Below are 12529 nucleotides of genomic sequence, written 5' to 3'. Positions count from 1 at the left end.
CCTACTCCAAGGTATTTATAGTCCTCCACAATGTCCATGTTGACCCCCTTGTTAAAACAGGGGTCACGGTTTTCCTGGGCCTCATAAAATCCACAATTAATTCCTTGGTCTTTGCCATGTTGAGCTGCAGATGATTCTGCTTGCACCACGTGACAAAGGAGTCGCCCACATCACCCCTGCTGCAAAGTCATCAGAAAACTTCTGAAGATGGAGGTCTCTGTGCAGTGGCTGAAGTCTGTGGTGTAGAGGGTGAAGAGGAAGGGGGAGAGGACAGTCCCTTGTGGTGCCCCTGTGTTGCTGATTACCTTGTCAGACACACAATGTGGAAGATGCACATATTGTGGTCTTATTGTTTGATAATAAACAATCCAGGACAACAGAGAAGCACCTGCATCACTGTTTGCTCATCACCCAGGAGGCTCAGTCTGATGGTGTTGAAAGCACTGGAAAAGTCAACAAACAAGACCCTCACAGTGCTCGCTGGTCCAGATGGGTGTAGACACGATCGAGCAGGCAGATGATGGCATCCTCAGTTCCGAGGCGGGGCTGGTAAGCAAACTGAAGGGGATCCAGATGTGGTCTGACTATGGGTTGAAGCTAGTCCAGGATGTGTCATTCCAGGGTCTTCATGACCATACAAAACATATAAAACCTGGAGCACTATAATTGGAAAGTGCACAGGTACATTAATCAACAAGCTTCTTGTGGTGTGTGGGTGAGTGTGAGACAGAAAAAGAGAAAGAGTGTCAAGTGTGAGTATGTACGTGTGTGTCTTTGTCATGAAATGTAGTTAAAAATGAGGGGGGGGGGGGGGAAGCCACAATAACACCCCCCAGGAACCAGAGGCGAGATGGATCTGGGAGAACCTTCCCATCCACACCCCCCAGGATTATTAAAGACCCAAGACTATGCCTGTGCACCCATCCCAGCAGGAGCAGGAAGGCCCATGGCCAAGGGGTGAGAGTCGAGGAGAGAAACAGAGGAGACAGGTAGCTGACCCCTCTAGAGACAGGCTACCCCGGTGCAAGCCAAGATCAGGGTTCTACGGCTCCAGGTGCCCAAGAACTGACTGGATCTAAGACCACCAAGGGAGTGGGTCAACAACCACACGAGAACCAACAAGTACTACATCACAGTAGGGGGGTAGCTGTCCCAGGTGGGGAGGGTGAACCCTCCATCATTTATCTGGACTCTCATACCATGAGAAGCAAAGTTCTCTAGAAGAAAGTTGGAATACTTGGCCTGAATGCCAAGCATCATGTCTGAAGGAAACCGGGAACTGTTCATGACCTGGGCAGTACTATCCCTGAAGTTAAACATGGTGGTGGCAGCATCATGTTGTGGGAAAGTTTTTCAGCAACAGGAACTGGGAGACTTGTAAGGGTTGAGGGAAAGATTAATACAATGTGCAAACACATCCTTGATGATAACCTGCTAAAGAAAGCTCTTGCCAATGAACTGGCAGCCCAGCCAATTCCAGTTTCCAACAATGGCGGCAGCTATTTAGTGTTAGTATTACTCTTATTACTCTTTCTGGGTCACAAAATAAAGTTTTAACATATTTTTAGGCAAGAGTGTGGGTGTGTAAACTTCAAATATCTGCTCGGTCTATCAAGATATCGCATATTTGCAAAAGTGCTCCGATGTTTTCGGAGACGTCTGTTACCCACCAGCTTGATAGCTAGCCGGGGCGATAACAGCGTAGTCCCTGCACACCGTTTTCAAACCACCCGCGGTCTTTCACAACTCAGGTTAAACATTATATATAAGTCACTTAGATAACTTAAAAATGTTATTATTTGGCTTTTTTCAGTGTTTTAATTTTTCGTGAGAAAATTGGTTTGGCTGAGATTAAAGATTTCGTTTTCACACAGCTGAAGAAACGTCAAACAGAAAACTGATTAAATAGAAGTGTGAGATGATCGAGAATGTACTCCAGTGTCCTGTTATATTTTAGATAGAAAGGAGCAGACGGCCGAGTTTATTAAACTCCACCGAGACAGCTGGTGACGCAAAACTGAAGGCTAGATCGTCTAATTTCACAGCCTCGCAATTCCGGCCTACCCGGCCTTAGGAGGACTCGGCCCACGTAGACCGCAAAGGCCGGGTCCTCAGGAGTATGCAGCCTACGAATTTGGAAACCCCGACGCGTCTGTTAAGCTAATTCCGTCAGACAGACCGCTCGTCAGATGCTGCAAAGCGGTTCAGAGACAGGAGTGCTCTCTGCTCTTCAGGACTCTTTTGAGTACAAAAATTCACCTTCCAACAGGACAATGACCCTAAGAACACGCCTAAGAAAACAAAGCAGTGGCTTTGGGACCACCCTGTGAGTGTCTTTGAGTGGCCCGGCCAGACCTGAACTGAACATTTCAGGAGAGATCTGTCAATGGATGAAGCTAAACATCTAAAATCTGTAATAGGAGGACTTTTTGACATTTTTCTGTCTTTTTTCTTATGTTGCAAATCATATTTAACATCATTAATCAAGTTTTGGCCTACTGCAGCATATTTTCAAATGGGTTATATACTAGACATAAAAAAATAGACTACGAAAAAATTCTTTCATATTTTTCTGTGTTCCGTCCTCAGTTTTTTGACATAGTGGTATCTGCTGTGATACTTACACCTCACAAGTCTCACAAGTGTTAGCTTTATCTTGGGTGGTGGTGGTTTACAGAAGCCCCTGGGAGTTAAAAGGTATTTCAAGGGGCTGAACCCAACTCCTGACAAACAACTCAACTTCAGCTCACCCCCCCCCCCCCCCAAACAGCTCTCCATCCAGTTGCCAGATGGAGAACTGTAATTTATCACTCCAGAGAACACATCTTCATTGCTTTAGAGAGCTAATTGTATCTGCTTTGTATAATGTGCTGATTTCCAATTGTTGCACTGTTATCAATGATTTTTATGAAACAATCACCTTTCATTTGTGTTTTAACTGCAATCTTGTTAGGCTGTTATCTTGATGGAGCTTTACACGATTTTGTTTGTGTCATCAGATTCCTTCAACCGAACCTTGCAGATCATCCTGGAGGTTGTCCCAGCTGACCAATGACAGCACACAAGCATTACAGCACCAGCACAATCGGATAAATGCAGATGTTTTTAAACTGAAATTCAAAGTTATTTTATTTTTACTTATTTGTCACTGATCTTTGGGAACATTGTGATTATTTATGTAAAAGGAGAAGAAATGTTGCCTTTTGCTTTGTACAACCTATACATTATACATAAATGATACTATTGTGTGTTTAATATGTTTCAAAGCATTTAACGATTTGCCTTGAATGCTCATATTATCAACATTTCAGTAAATAGGAACATTTGCAAACATAGAACACATTGAACATGTAAGGCCCACCCACCTGCCCAACCAGACGTGTTGTTTACAAGGACAGCCAATCAGAAGGTGAAGAAAAAGAGTTTTTTTCAGCAAAGAATAATGCATTGTGGCCCAATTTATAATAAATAAGAATTGTTTTAAACTGGGAATCATGCATAGCTACTTTAGAGTAACATATTTTCTTCTGTGACTGCTTAGAGTTTAAAGGCGATTTACAGTATTATGCTTATTTCTTGCTCTCTAAGCTTATTTAGGTACCATGGGACAATAGTCTGTAATGAGTGATTTTATTATCGATGTCTTATAGTTATTTAAGATAAGAGTTTTTGATCAGTAGGTTTTTTTTCATTGTTTGACCTTTTACATATAACGCAGTTGTTTGGTCATCAGTATTGTTACCTCTTAGAAAAATATTAATGTAACACAGCAGACTGAATGATTTTTTTTTTAATATATGCTTTCAGCTTATGAAGCAGAAAAATCATTCCCCCAACTTTTTGCTGTGGATACTGACAGCATGTCCACTGCTAATAACTCTGACCCTGTTGCACCATAATAAAATGAATGCACAGTTCTCATTCTTCTCACCACCTGACATGGACCCCTCAGCTTGTTACACCAATGGCAGACTCTCAACTCCAGCTGAAGCTCAGAAATGAACTTATTACAGCTGAATTTAAATCATTCAGCTACAAATTCAAACCACGGACTAATGGGGAGGATAAAATTGATTTTCTCCCTACAGTGCAGGGCTTTGTAGGAAACCTGGGGTCTGCATTTATTGGCTGTTTTTGACACAAACCACCAAACCAAAATGTTATTGGGAACCTTGCAGGCCATTCGTGGAAGTATGGATTGACCATTTGATCCATCCATAACAAACACAACTAGAGGATCGTGGATGTCCAGTGACAAAATAAAGTTCTGGGCATATTCAATATTAGGTGGGTTTTAACGTTGTAGCTGATTGGGTTCAGCCTTAACATCTGGACCTTTGCCATTTGACTCCATCATTTCATTACTTCTCTGACTTTAAGTATATCTCTGCTCCCCCGGCACTCCATTCACATTTCCCATTCAGACTGCATCAGCACTTCCCTCTGCCTGCATCAGGAATGAAGGGGCTTGGCTCTGTGTGACCTGGTGTTATAATCTTATTTCAAGAGGTGACTGTGTGTGTGCATGTCTGTGTGTGTGCGTGCGTGCGTGTGTGTGTGTGTGCGTGTGTGTAGACTGCAGATGTGGCTGCTCTGAGTCCCCTGGGTGGGATTTGCAGGTAATCTGTCTGTGTAACTGCTACCCTGTGGCACCCTGCATCCCCTTTAAGCTCTGTGTCCTGTAAATGGAGGGCTTTTACTACTGATGAGAGGAGGGCAGCATAGAGACAAAATGCCCGGGAGCTTTCACTTTAGCTGTGAAACATTAAAAAAATCTGGCTTAAACTAAGCTAACACCAGCCTTTGTGTTGGCTAGGAGCAGCTAGATTTGGATACAGTGCAGGCATTTGGACAATTACAGAAATACTAATGCTCCAGGAGCTACCTGTGCTCCAGCTGGAGTGTTAGTTTAACAATTAAATGGGTTTAAGATTCAGATGTAATGAACACCATGAAAGTAACCCAGTCTCATAATACCTGTGACATATTATGAGAGAGGGTTACCTCTGCACCACCACGTGCTGCTGTTATACAGAGACACAAAAAAGGAAAATATGATTTTACGCTCATGAGAACAAATGTTATGGTAATGAACTTTTCTTACAGTATTATAGTGTGCTCAATATTATACATGCTACATATTGGGTGATAGTGTTTTGCTAAATCCTTCCAGGACTTAAATAGATTTTAAGTTACCTAATAAATAAAGCTCTTTTCAACACAGTATGGCTTTGCTCAGATGTACTTACATCTGTGTATTGTATTTGATTACTGTGGTTTCAATGGAAGCCTAACTTTGGCCTTCAGTTTTTTGCAGGGCGTGATCCAGTCAAACATACAGTAAGTAAAGATAGTTCCCCAGCATAGTTCTCTGTGAAGAACTATGCTGGTTTTACATGTCATGGTGTGTTTAGCATTAAAACCCTACTCCCTGGTAGGGTCAGCCATGGCAAACTGGTCCTGGGTGAGAGACCAGACAAAGAGTGATTCAAAATTTAGCGGGCCTTAGTCCATGGGGCCCAGCCAGGCACAGCTCGAAAAAGTGACATGGACCCAACCTCCTGAAGGTCCACCGCCTGCTGGAGGTGGCCGTAGGGGTTGGGTGCAATGTTGTCAGGCGGCGGACAGGAGGGGAGGCCCTGGTCGACCGATCCCGACTACCAAACCTAGTGATTTGGACATGGAACGTCACCTTCCTGGTAGGGAAGGAGCCTGAGTTAGCGCGTGAGGTTGAGAGAGACTAGATATAGTTGGACTCACCTCATCTCACGGCTTGGGCTCTGCTGGATAGGGGCTGGACTATCCAGCTGTTTAAAAAATTGTAGAATTTACGGTGAATTACTGGCAGCTGTGGTTGCCAGAATTTCACCGTGAAAAATAAATTGTAAATGTAGAACACAAAATGGTATCCTATTTTGGTAACCATAAATTTCACAGTAAATAATAATTATTTTTACAGTAAATGACTATGAATTTGAACCTAAATTGTAAAATTGTTAATGGGTAATTCATGTGAAAACCACAGACATTAGATTAACCGGATTACCGTCTTACTTCGTTAAATATATAAGAACGTAAGTGAAACTATATAAAATAATACGGTATCATACTAAAAAGTTGAATATTACGGTAAATTACTGGCGGCTGTGGTTGCCAGAATTTCACAGTGGAAAATATAGTGAGAATGCAGAATACATAACGGTATACTTTGTTGAGAAATGTAAAATTCACAGTGAACTTTGGTTTTTGCACAATAATTACATTGAAATAAAAAAAAACTAATATAATGTAAACCTGTTAAAATACATTTTAATAAGCTTGATTACTGTCTCCTATTGACAAAGCACAGAAGAGCTGTATAATACAAAACATGTCTTTTTATTCAAAAGTTCATATTTACAGTAAATTATTGGCAGCTGTTGCAGCCAGAATGTCGTCTAAAAAAATAAGCTCCAACAAATGAGGTAATAAACATAATAGGGCTAATTGGCATAAAACTTACATTATGACTTTTTGTTATAATTTGCTAGAAACATTAATGAAAAACCAGTAGAGAAATGATTAAATTAAACAGTTAATATTAAATAATCAAATTAATGATTAAAAAGGCACTGATCTAATTAATATAGAATAGAATAGAATTAGAATAGAATTCAACTTTATTGTCATTGCACATGCACAGGTACAGGGCAACGAAATGCAGTTTGCATCCATCCAGAAGTGCTTTAGTGATATAGATATATTACAATATATATTAGCAATAATATAGATATGTGAGTATATTACAGAAATGGGTCTATTATGGTATGTTATAATGTACACGGTATGAAGTATGTTGTGAATATTCTATAACTATAAGTATGTACAGGCTGTAGTGAGTACAAGCTATGAACAGGATATAAATATGAAATAAATAACTTTACAGAATCTGAGATATACAGCTATACAGAAATGGGAACTATACAAGTTGTAAACAGTTGTAGGGTTAAAAATTATCGTATGTACAGAATGATTATTTACAGAGCTATACAGTAGTGCAGTTAAGATAAGTGAGATATGTGGATAATTTCTACAGAGGCTATATAAAGTGCTAGTGGTTGTGAGTGGTGGTTCAGTCCGTGTTATTATTGTGTGTTTGAGGGTACAGTTGTCCATTGTGGGTGTGTGTATGTTCAGTCCATGTGTTAACGTGGGTCAGATGTCAGGAGGCAGAGTTCAGGAGTCTGACAGCTGTGGGGAAGAAGCTGTTCCGGTACCTGGTGGTCTTAGTCCGGAGGCTCCTGTAGCGCCTCCCAGAGGGCAGGAGGGTGAAGAGTCCATGTGATGGGTGACTGGGGTCTCTGATGATTTTCCCAGCCCTTTTCAGACACCGCTTCCTGTAGATGTCTTTTATGGCAGGAAGTGGTGCTCCGGCGATGAGCTGGGCAGTTTTCACGACCCTCTGCAACGCCTTCCGGTCCGAGGCAGAGTAGTTCCCGTACCAGACTGTTATACAGTTGGTCAGGATGCTCTCGATGGTGCAACGATAGAAGTTCACCAGGATGTCTGAGGACAGGTGGTTTTTCCTCAGAGTCCTCAAGAAGAAGAGGCGCTGGTGAGCCTTCTTGACCAGCTTGGAGCAGTTGGTCGTCCAGGTGAGATCCTCGGAGATGTGGACTCCCAGGAACTTGAAGCTGCTCACACGCTCCACAGCCGTCCCCTTAATGTGGATGGGTGGATGTGGGTCAGCATTCCTCCTGTAGTCCACGATGAGCTCCTTGGTCTTCTCGGTGTTAAGCAGCAGGTTGTTTGTGTCGCACCACTCAGCCAGATGATCCACCTCCTCCCTGTAGGCGGCCTCATCATTGTCACTGATGAGGCCAATCACCGTGGTGTCATCTGCAAACTTTATTTTTTTTCTTTTATTTTCTTTTTTCTTTTTGCCTGTCCCGTTTGGCTCTTTTGCCATCAGAATTGTTGTCTAAAGGCAAAGAAAGATGCCCAACGGATTTACTTTACCAAATTGACCATCCCAGCCTTGCCGTAATGGTCCATTTGATTCACCTTTTATTGTTTATTTTATTTTCACTTACTGAATACGGGACAGACTTGACTGGGGGAAAGAAGGGGAGAAAGAAAGAGGGAAAGAGAAACAGCTGAGAAGAGGGACGGGGGAGAAGGGCAAAATACAAAAACCAACAGAACGGGCAGAAAAAAAAATAAAAAAAAATGCATATATCAATCACCTGGATCACCTGCTGAGAAAGAAAAAAGAAAACAAGCAGAAGAGAACAAGAGTAATAGAATAAACAACATCACAATGATATATGGGAATATGACAGTAAATACTAAATATTAGACATTATTGTGCAGCACATAAGATCAACAGAACACAGTGTGCTTTGAGGTAGGAGCCAAAAAGGGTGTAGTTTGTGGGTGTGATCACCCGTGTGTACACCTGTGAGCATGGACGCGCTTGTTTTTTTTTTAAAAGGTTCCTTCATGTAATGATCTGCTAGAGGGTGTGTGTGTGGGGGGGGGGGGGGGGGGGGGCACAGCCCCGTCCTCCAGGGCATGAAGCAGGTATGGAGGAGATCAAAACTCCAGACATCCAGAGGCCCCCAGAACACAAGAGACCAAGGAAGACCAACAGAGGGGCAGCCGCGCCACTGTCCCAGAAAGAGCTGAGGAGAGTCCCAGATGAGGGCTCACTCAGCAGCCACGGAGCAGAAGCCAGGGGGGGTTGCAGTGACGCGCCCGTGAGCTCCGCCGGCAGCCAGCCGTGCCTGAGTGACCGAGCCCCAGGCCGAGAGGCCGGGGGCACCCCACCTCCGAAGTGGCCCGAGCGAGCCCCAGGCTCCAGGCCCCGATAAGCGGCCACCAAGGAGTGAACCAGTGTGTACCTGGACGCCCATCCCCGGACACAAAGAACCACCAACGCACCAATGTCTGAGGGGAGTCCGCCACTGGCAGGGGAAGTGGTGGTGGGGGGAGATAGGCCTCCAAACCTTGGAGGGCCTGAGATGTCCCCAGAGAGGTGACGTCTGACACCCAACCTGACATATAGACACAGACATACAGGCACACACAGACACAAACATCCATTCCCACCCTCATGCTCTCATATGCACTTACTTCACACTCAACCAACATGGAGACAGACATAAAGAGACGCTGTACACACGATCACACTCCCCAAGCATACTCTACGAACCGGGTCTAGGTACCCTTGCCCCTGGAGGGGGGAACTGCACCCAGACCCAGGTGGTGTTGCCCTTTTCCCTGCGGTGGGGGGAGGCAGACCGCCCCGACTCCGCAGCAGCAGGGAGGCCCCACACTCCAGACCGCAGTCGGACAACCAACTCCTCCTCCTAGCCCCCCCGCTCCAGCAGGCCACAGAGAATGGGGTGAGAGAAGACTCCAAACCTCCCTCCACCCGCTCATTGTAGTGTTGATGCATGTGTGTTCTAAGGTGCATTTAAAACCCAGGACGGCATGGAGCTACCTGCCAGAGAGCAGCAGGTCATCTGCAAACTTAATGATGGTGTTGGAACCATCAGCAGGTCTGCAGTTGTGGGTGAAGAGGGAGTAGAGGAAAGGGCTCATCACACAGCCTTGTGGTACACCGGTGTTCATTGTGATGGTAGATGAGCAGTGGTTATCCAGCCGGACATGTTGGGGGCGGTTGGTCAGGAAGTCCAGTAACCATTTGCAGATGAGGGAACTGATGCCCAGGTCTGTCAGTTTCCTGATGAGTGGTGAGGGGTGGATTGTATTGAATGCTGAACTGAAGTCTATAAACAGCATTCTGGCGTAGGTGTTGTTGTTGTCCAGGTGTGAGAGGACAGAGTGCAGTGCGATGGAGACTGCGTCCTCTGTGCTCCTGTTCTGGCGGTATGCGAATTGGTGGGGGTCCAGGGTGGGGGAAAGACAGGATTTGAAGTGTGCTAGGACCAGCTGCTCTAAGCACTTCGTGATGATGGGGGTGAGTGCTACTGGGCGGTAATCATTGAGGCAAGATGGGTTGCAGTTTTTGGGTATTGGGACGATGGAGGTGGATTTGAAGCAGGCCGGTACCACAGCGTGGGCCAAGGACAGGTTGAATATGTCTGTGAGCACTCCTGCAAGCTCCCCAGAACACGCTCTGAGAACACGCCCGGGGATGCCATCAGGACCTGCAGCCTTGTGGACATTGATCCTGCTCAGCACCGCTCCTACATCGGTGGGGGAGAGAGTCAGAGGTTGGTGGTCTGGCGTCACGTCTGCTTTGGTTGTGGTTGTGGGGTTCCCTCACCCAAAACGAGCATAAAAGTTGTTGAGCTCGTTGAGGAAGGAGACATCAGAGGATGCGGGGGAGGGTTTGGTGGTCCTGTAATCTGTGATGGTCTGGAGTCCTTGCCACATGCGTCGGGGGTTGGAGTTGGAGAAGTGTTCTTCTACCTTCTTTTTGTAATGGTGTTTGGCTTTTTTGATGCCCTTCTTTAGATTAGCCCTGGCTGTGCTGTAGGCGTGTGCATCTCCTGACCTAAAGGCGGTGTTGCGGGCCTTCAGGAGGAGACGAACATCCTGGTTCATCCAAGGCTTCTGGTTGGGGTACATGGTGATCCGTTTATGGGTGGTGACACTGTCTGTGGTTTCGGAGATGTAATCCAGTACAGATGAGGCGTACTGGTCCAGGTCTGTGTGGGTGAACATATTCCAGTCTGTGTTTTTAAATCTGTCCTGGAGCACTGCGTCTGTCCCCTCTGGCCACACTTTAATTGTCCTCACAGCAGGTTTCATACGTTGGATGAGTGGTGAATACTGTTGGAATCTCCCAATTCTTTGAATCTTTGGGCTGAAGGAAGGACAATACTCGGTGCATTTATGCTCAATCAACAATCATTTATTTCCATAAATTCAACACTTAAGAGCATAAGGACCAACATGAAGGGGAGACATGCCTGAAGAGGGTCACCGCAAGTCTCGAAATGGTGACGTGTTACTCAGCTTCTTATAGCCGCTAGTGGCCCCCACCTAGTCGTAAAAGCCCAAACATTCACATTCTTTCTCTCTTACGGCGCCTAAGTTATGACCTCGGCAGATGTTTCTCTGCTCTCTGTAAGGTGGGGGTGTGGAATGTGGTCCATCTCCCCTGTCTTAGACACCAAGTCTCCTGCTTACAACCTTCTTTTTATGATTCAACAATAAAGCATGTCAAGAAAACAGTGTAACACATTCCCAGCAGATCAAGGATACAGAGTGATGCACACTTATCTAATGAACTACAAATGATTATGTTCTTTTAACCCAAAAGTATAATGAGAACTAAACTACATACACAGCACACCATCTAAACTAAAGGATAATATATGACCTACAGCAGTTAACATAATTCAACTACTTTAACTACATATATAAGATAAGATATAATAACAGAATAATCTCACAATACCTAGGTGTGAGGAACAGGGAGAGATGGTCCGATTGTCCAATGTGGGGGAGGGGTGTGGCTTTGTAGGCTCCAGCCAGGTTGGAATACACATGGTCTAAAGTCTTGTCTCCTCTGGTGTGGCAGGAGACATGTTGGTGGAATCTGGGGAGGACTGTCTTTAAGTTGGTGTGGTTGAAGTCGCCAGCAACAATAAAAGCAGCCCCGGAGTGTTTATTCTGGTGTTTGTTAATGGCTGCAGAAAGTTCTTTCATGGCCAACCTAGCATTAGCGTCGGGGGGTATATACACGGCAGTGAGTATGATCGAAGTGAGTTCTCTGGGGAGATAATAAGGTCTGCATTTGACCATTAATATCAAACTTAATACAACCAAAAACAAATAAGAACATAATCAACAGTCAAACAAAATTTAAAACACTTGATATGTGCAGTGGTTGATAAAGTTTCCTTTTATCCAGATTGATAGTAGAGGGCTTTCAAAACAGTCTCTGATGGTGTCTGAGGAACTGGAACAGGTTTTGGATCCGATGTGTTTGAAGACTTGCATGTTGTTCTTCTGATGCTCGGTGTAGATTAGCATTCTTTCCTAATCTAGCAAATACAAAGCACATAAAGCAAACTGCCCATTTAAAAACAAATAGACATGTATCAAGCAAATAAACAATCTTACATCTAATAGAGCTGACACAATTAATCGTATAATGATTTACAATTGTGATGTATTGCAATGCGGACATAAAGCATTTGTAATCCATTCAGAATAAACTAATCGATTATTAAATACAGTCCTGATCAAAAGTTTAAGACCACTTAAACCACTTAAAAATCATATTTTGCATGGTTGGATTTTAACAAGGTTCCAATATCATGCAACAAGCAGAAATGGGAGGTACACACAACATTTAACTTACATTTAACAAACTTAAACAGGGACAGGCTGTTTTACAGCTGATCAAGAGTTTAGGACCACATGCCTTTAAAAGGCCAAATCTGTGCAAATATGTGTGTATTCATTGTCATTTTCTGTTAGGTAGTCACACTGTCATGACGTTCTGATGGCAAAAGCAAAAAAACGTTACTTTTTAAATGTGGTCGAACTGCATAAGCACGGTCTCTCA

General features: G+C 44.1%; 1 protein-coding gene across 3 annotated transcripts in view; it reads left to right on the top strand.

The window, feature by feature from the left end:
* Nucleotides 1-3917, top strand: part of slc7a11 (solute carrier family 7 member 11) — a 33751-nt gene extending 29834 nt beyond the window's left edge. For all 3 annotated transcript variants that reach the window (XM_076888092.1, XM_004574093.2, XM_004574092.2), the window contains one exon: nucleotides 3000-3917. In XM_076888092.1, the coding sequence (XP_076744207.1) occupies nucleotides 3000-3152 (153 nt within the window). In that variant the 3' untranslated portion in view covers nucleotides 3153-3917. The remainder of the gene's footprint in view (nucleotides 1-2999) is intronic.
* Nucleotides 3918-12529: the final 8612 nt, after the last annotated feature.

This window comes from Maylandia zebra, linkage group LG2 (genome assembly GCF_041146795.1).
Source record: "Maylandia zebra isolate NMK-2024a linkage group LG2, Mzebra_GT3a, whole genome shotgun sequence".
In the NCBI taxonomy this organism is placed as follows: domain Eukaryota; kingdom Metazoa; phylum Chordata; class Actinopteri; order Cichliformes; family Cichlidae; genus Maylandia; species Maylandia zebra.
This window is presented reverse-complemented; position numbering and strand designations above follow the sequence as displayed.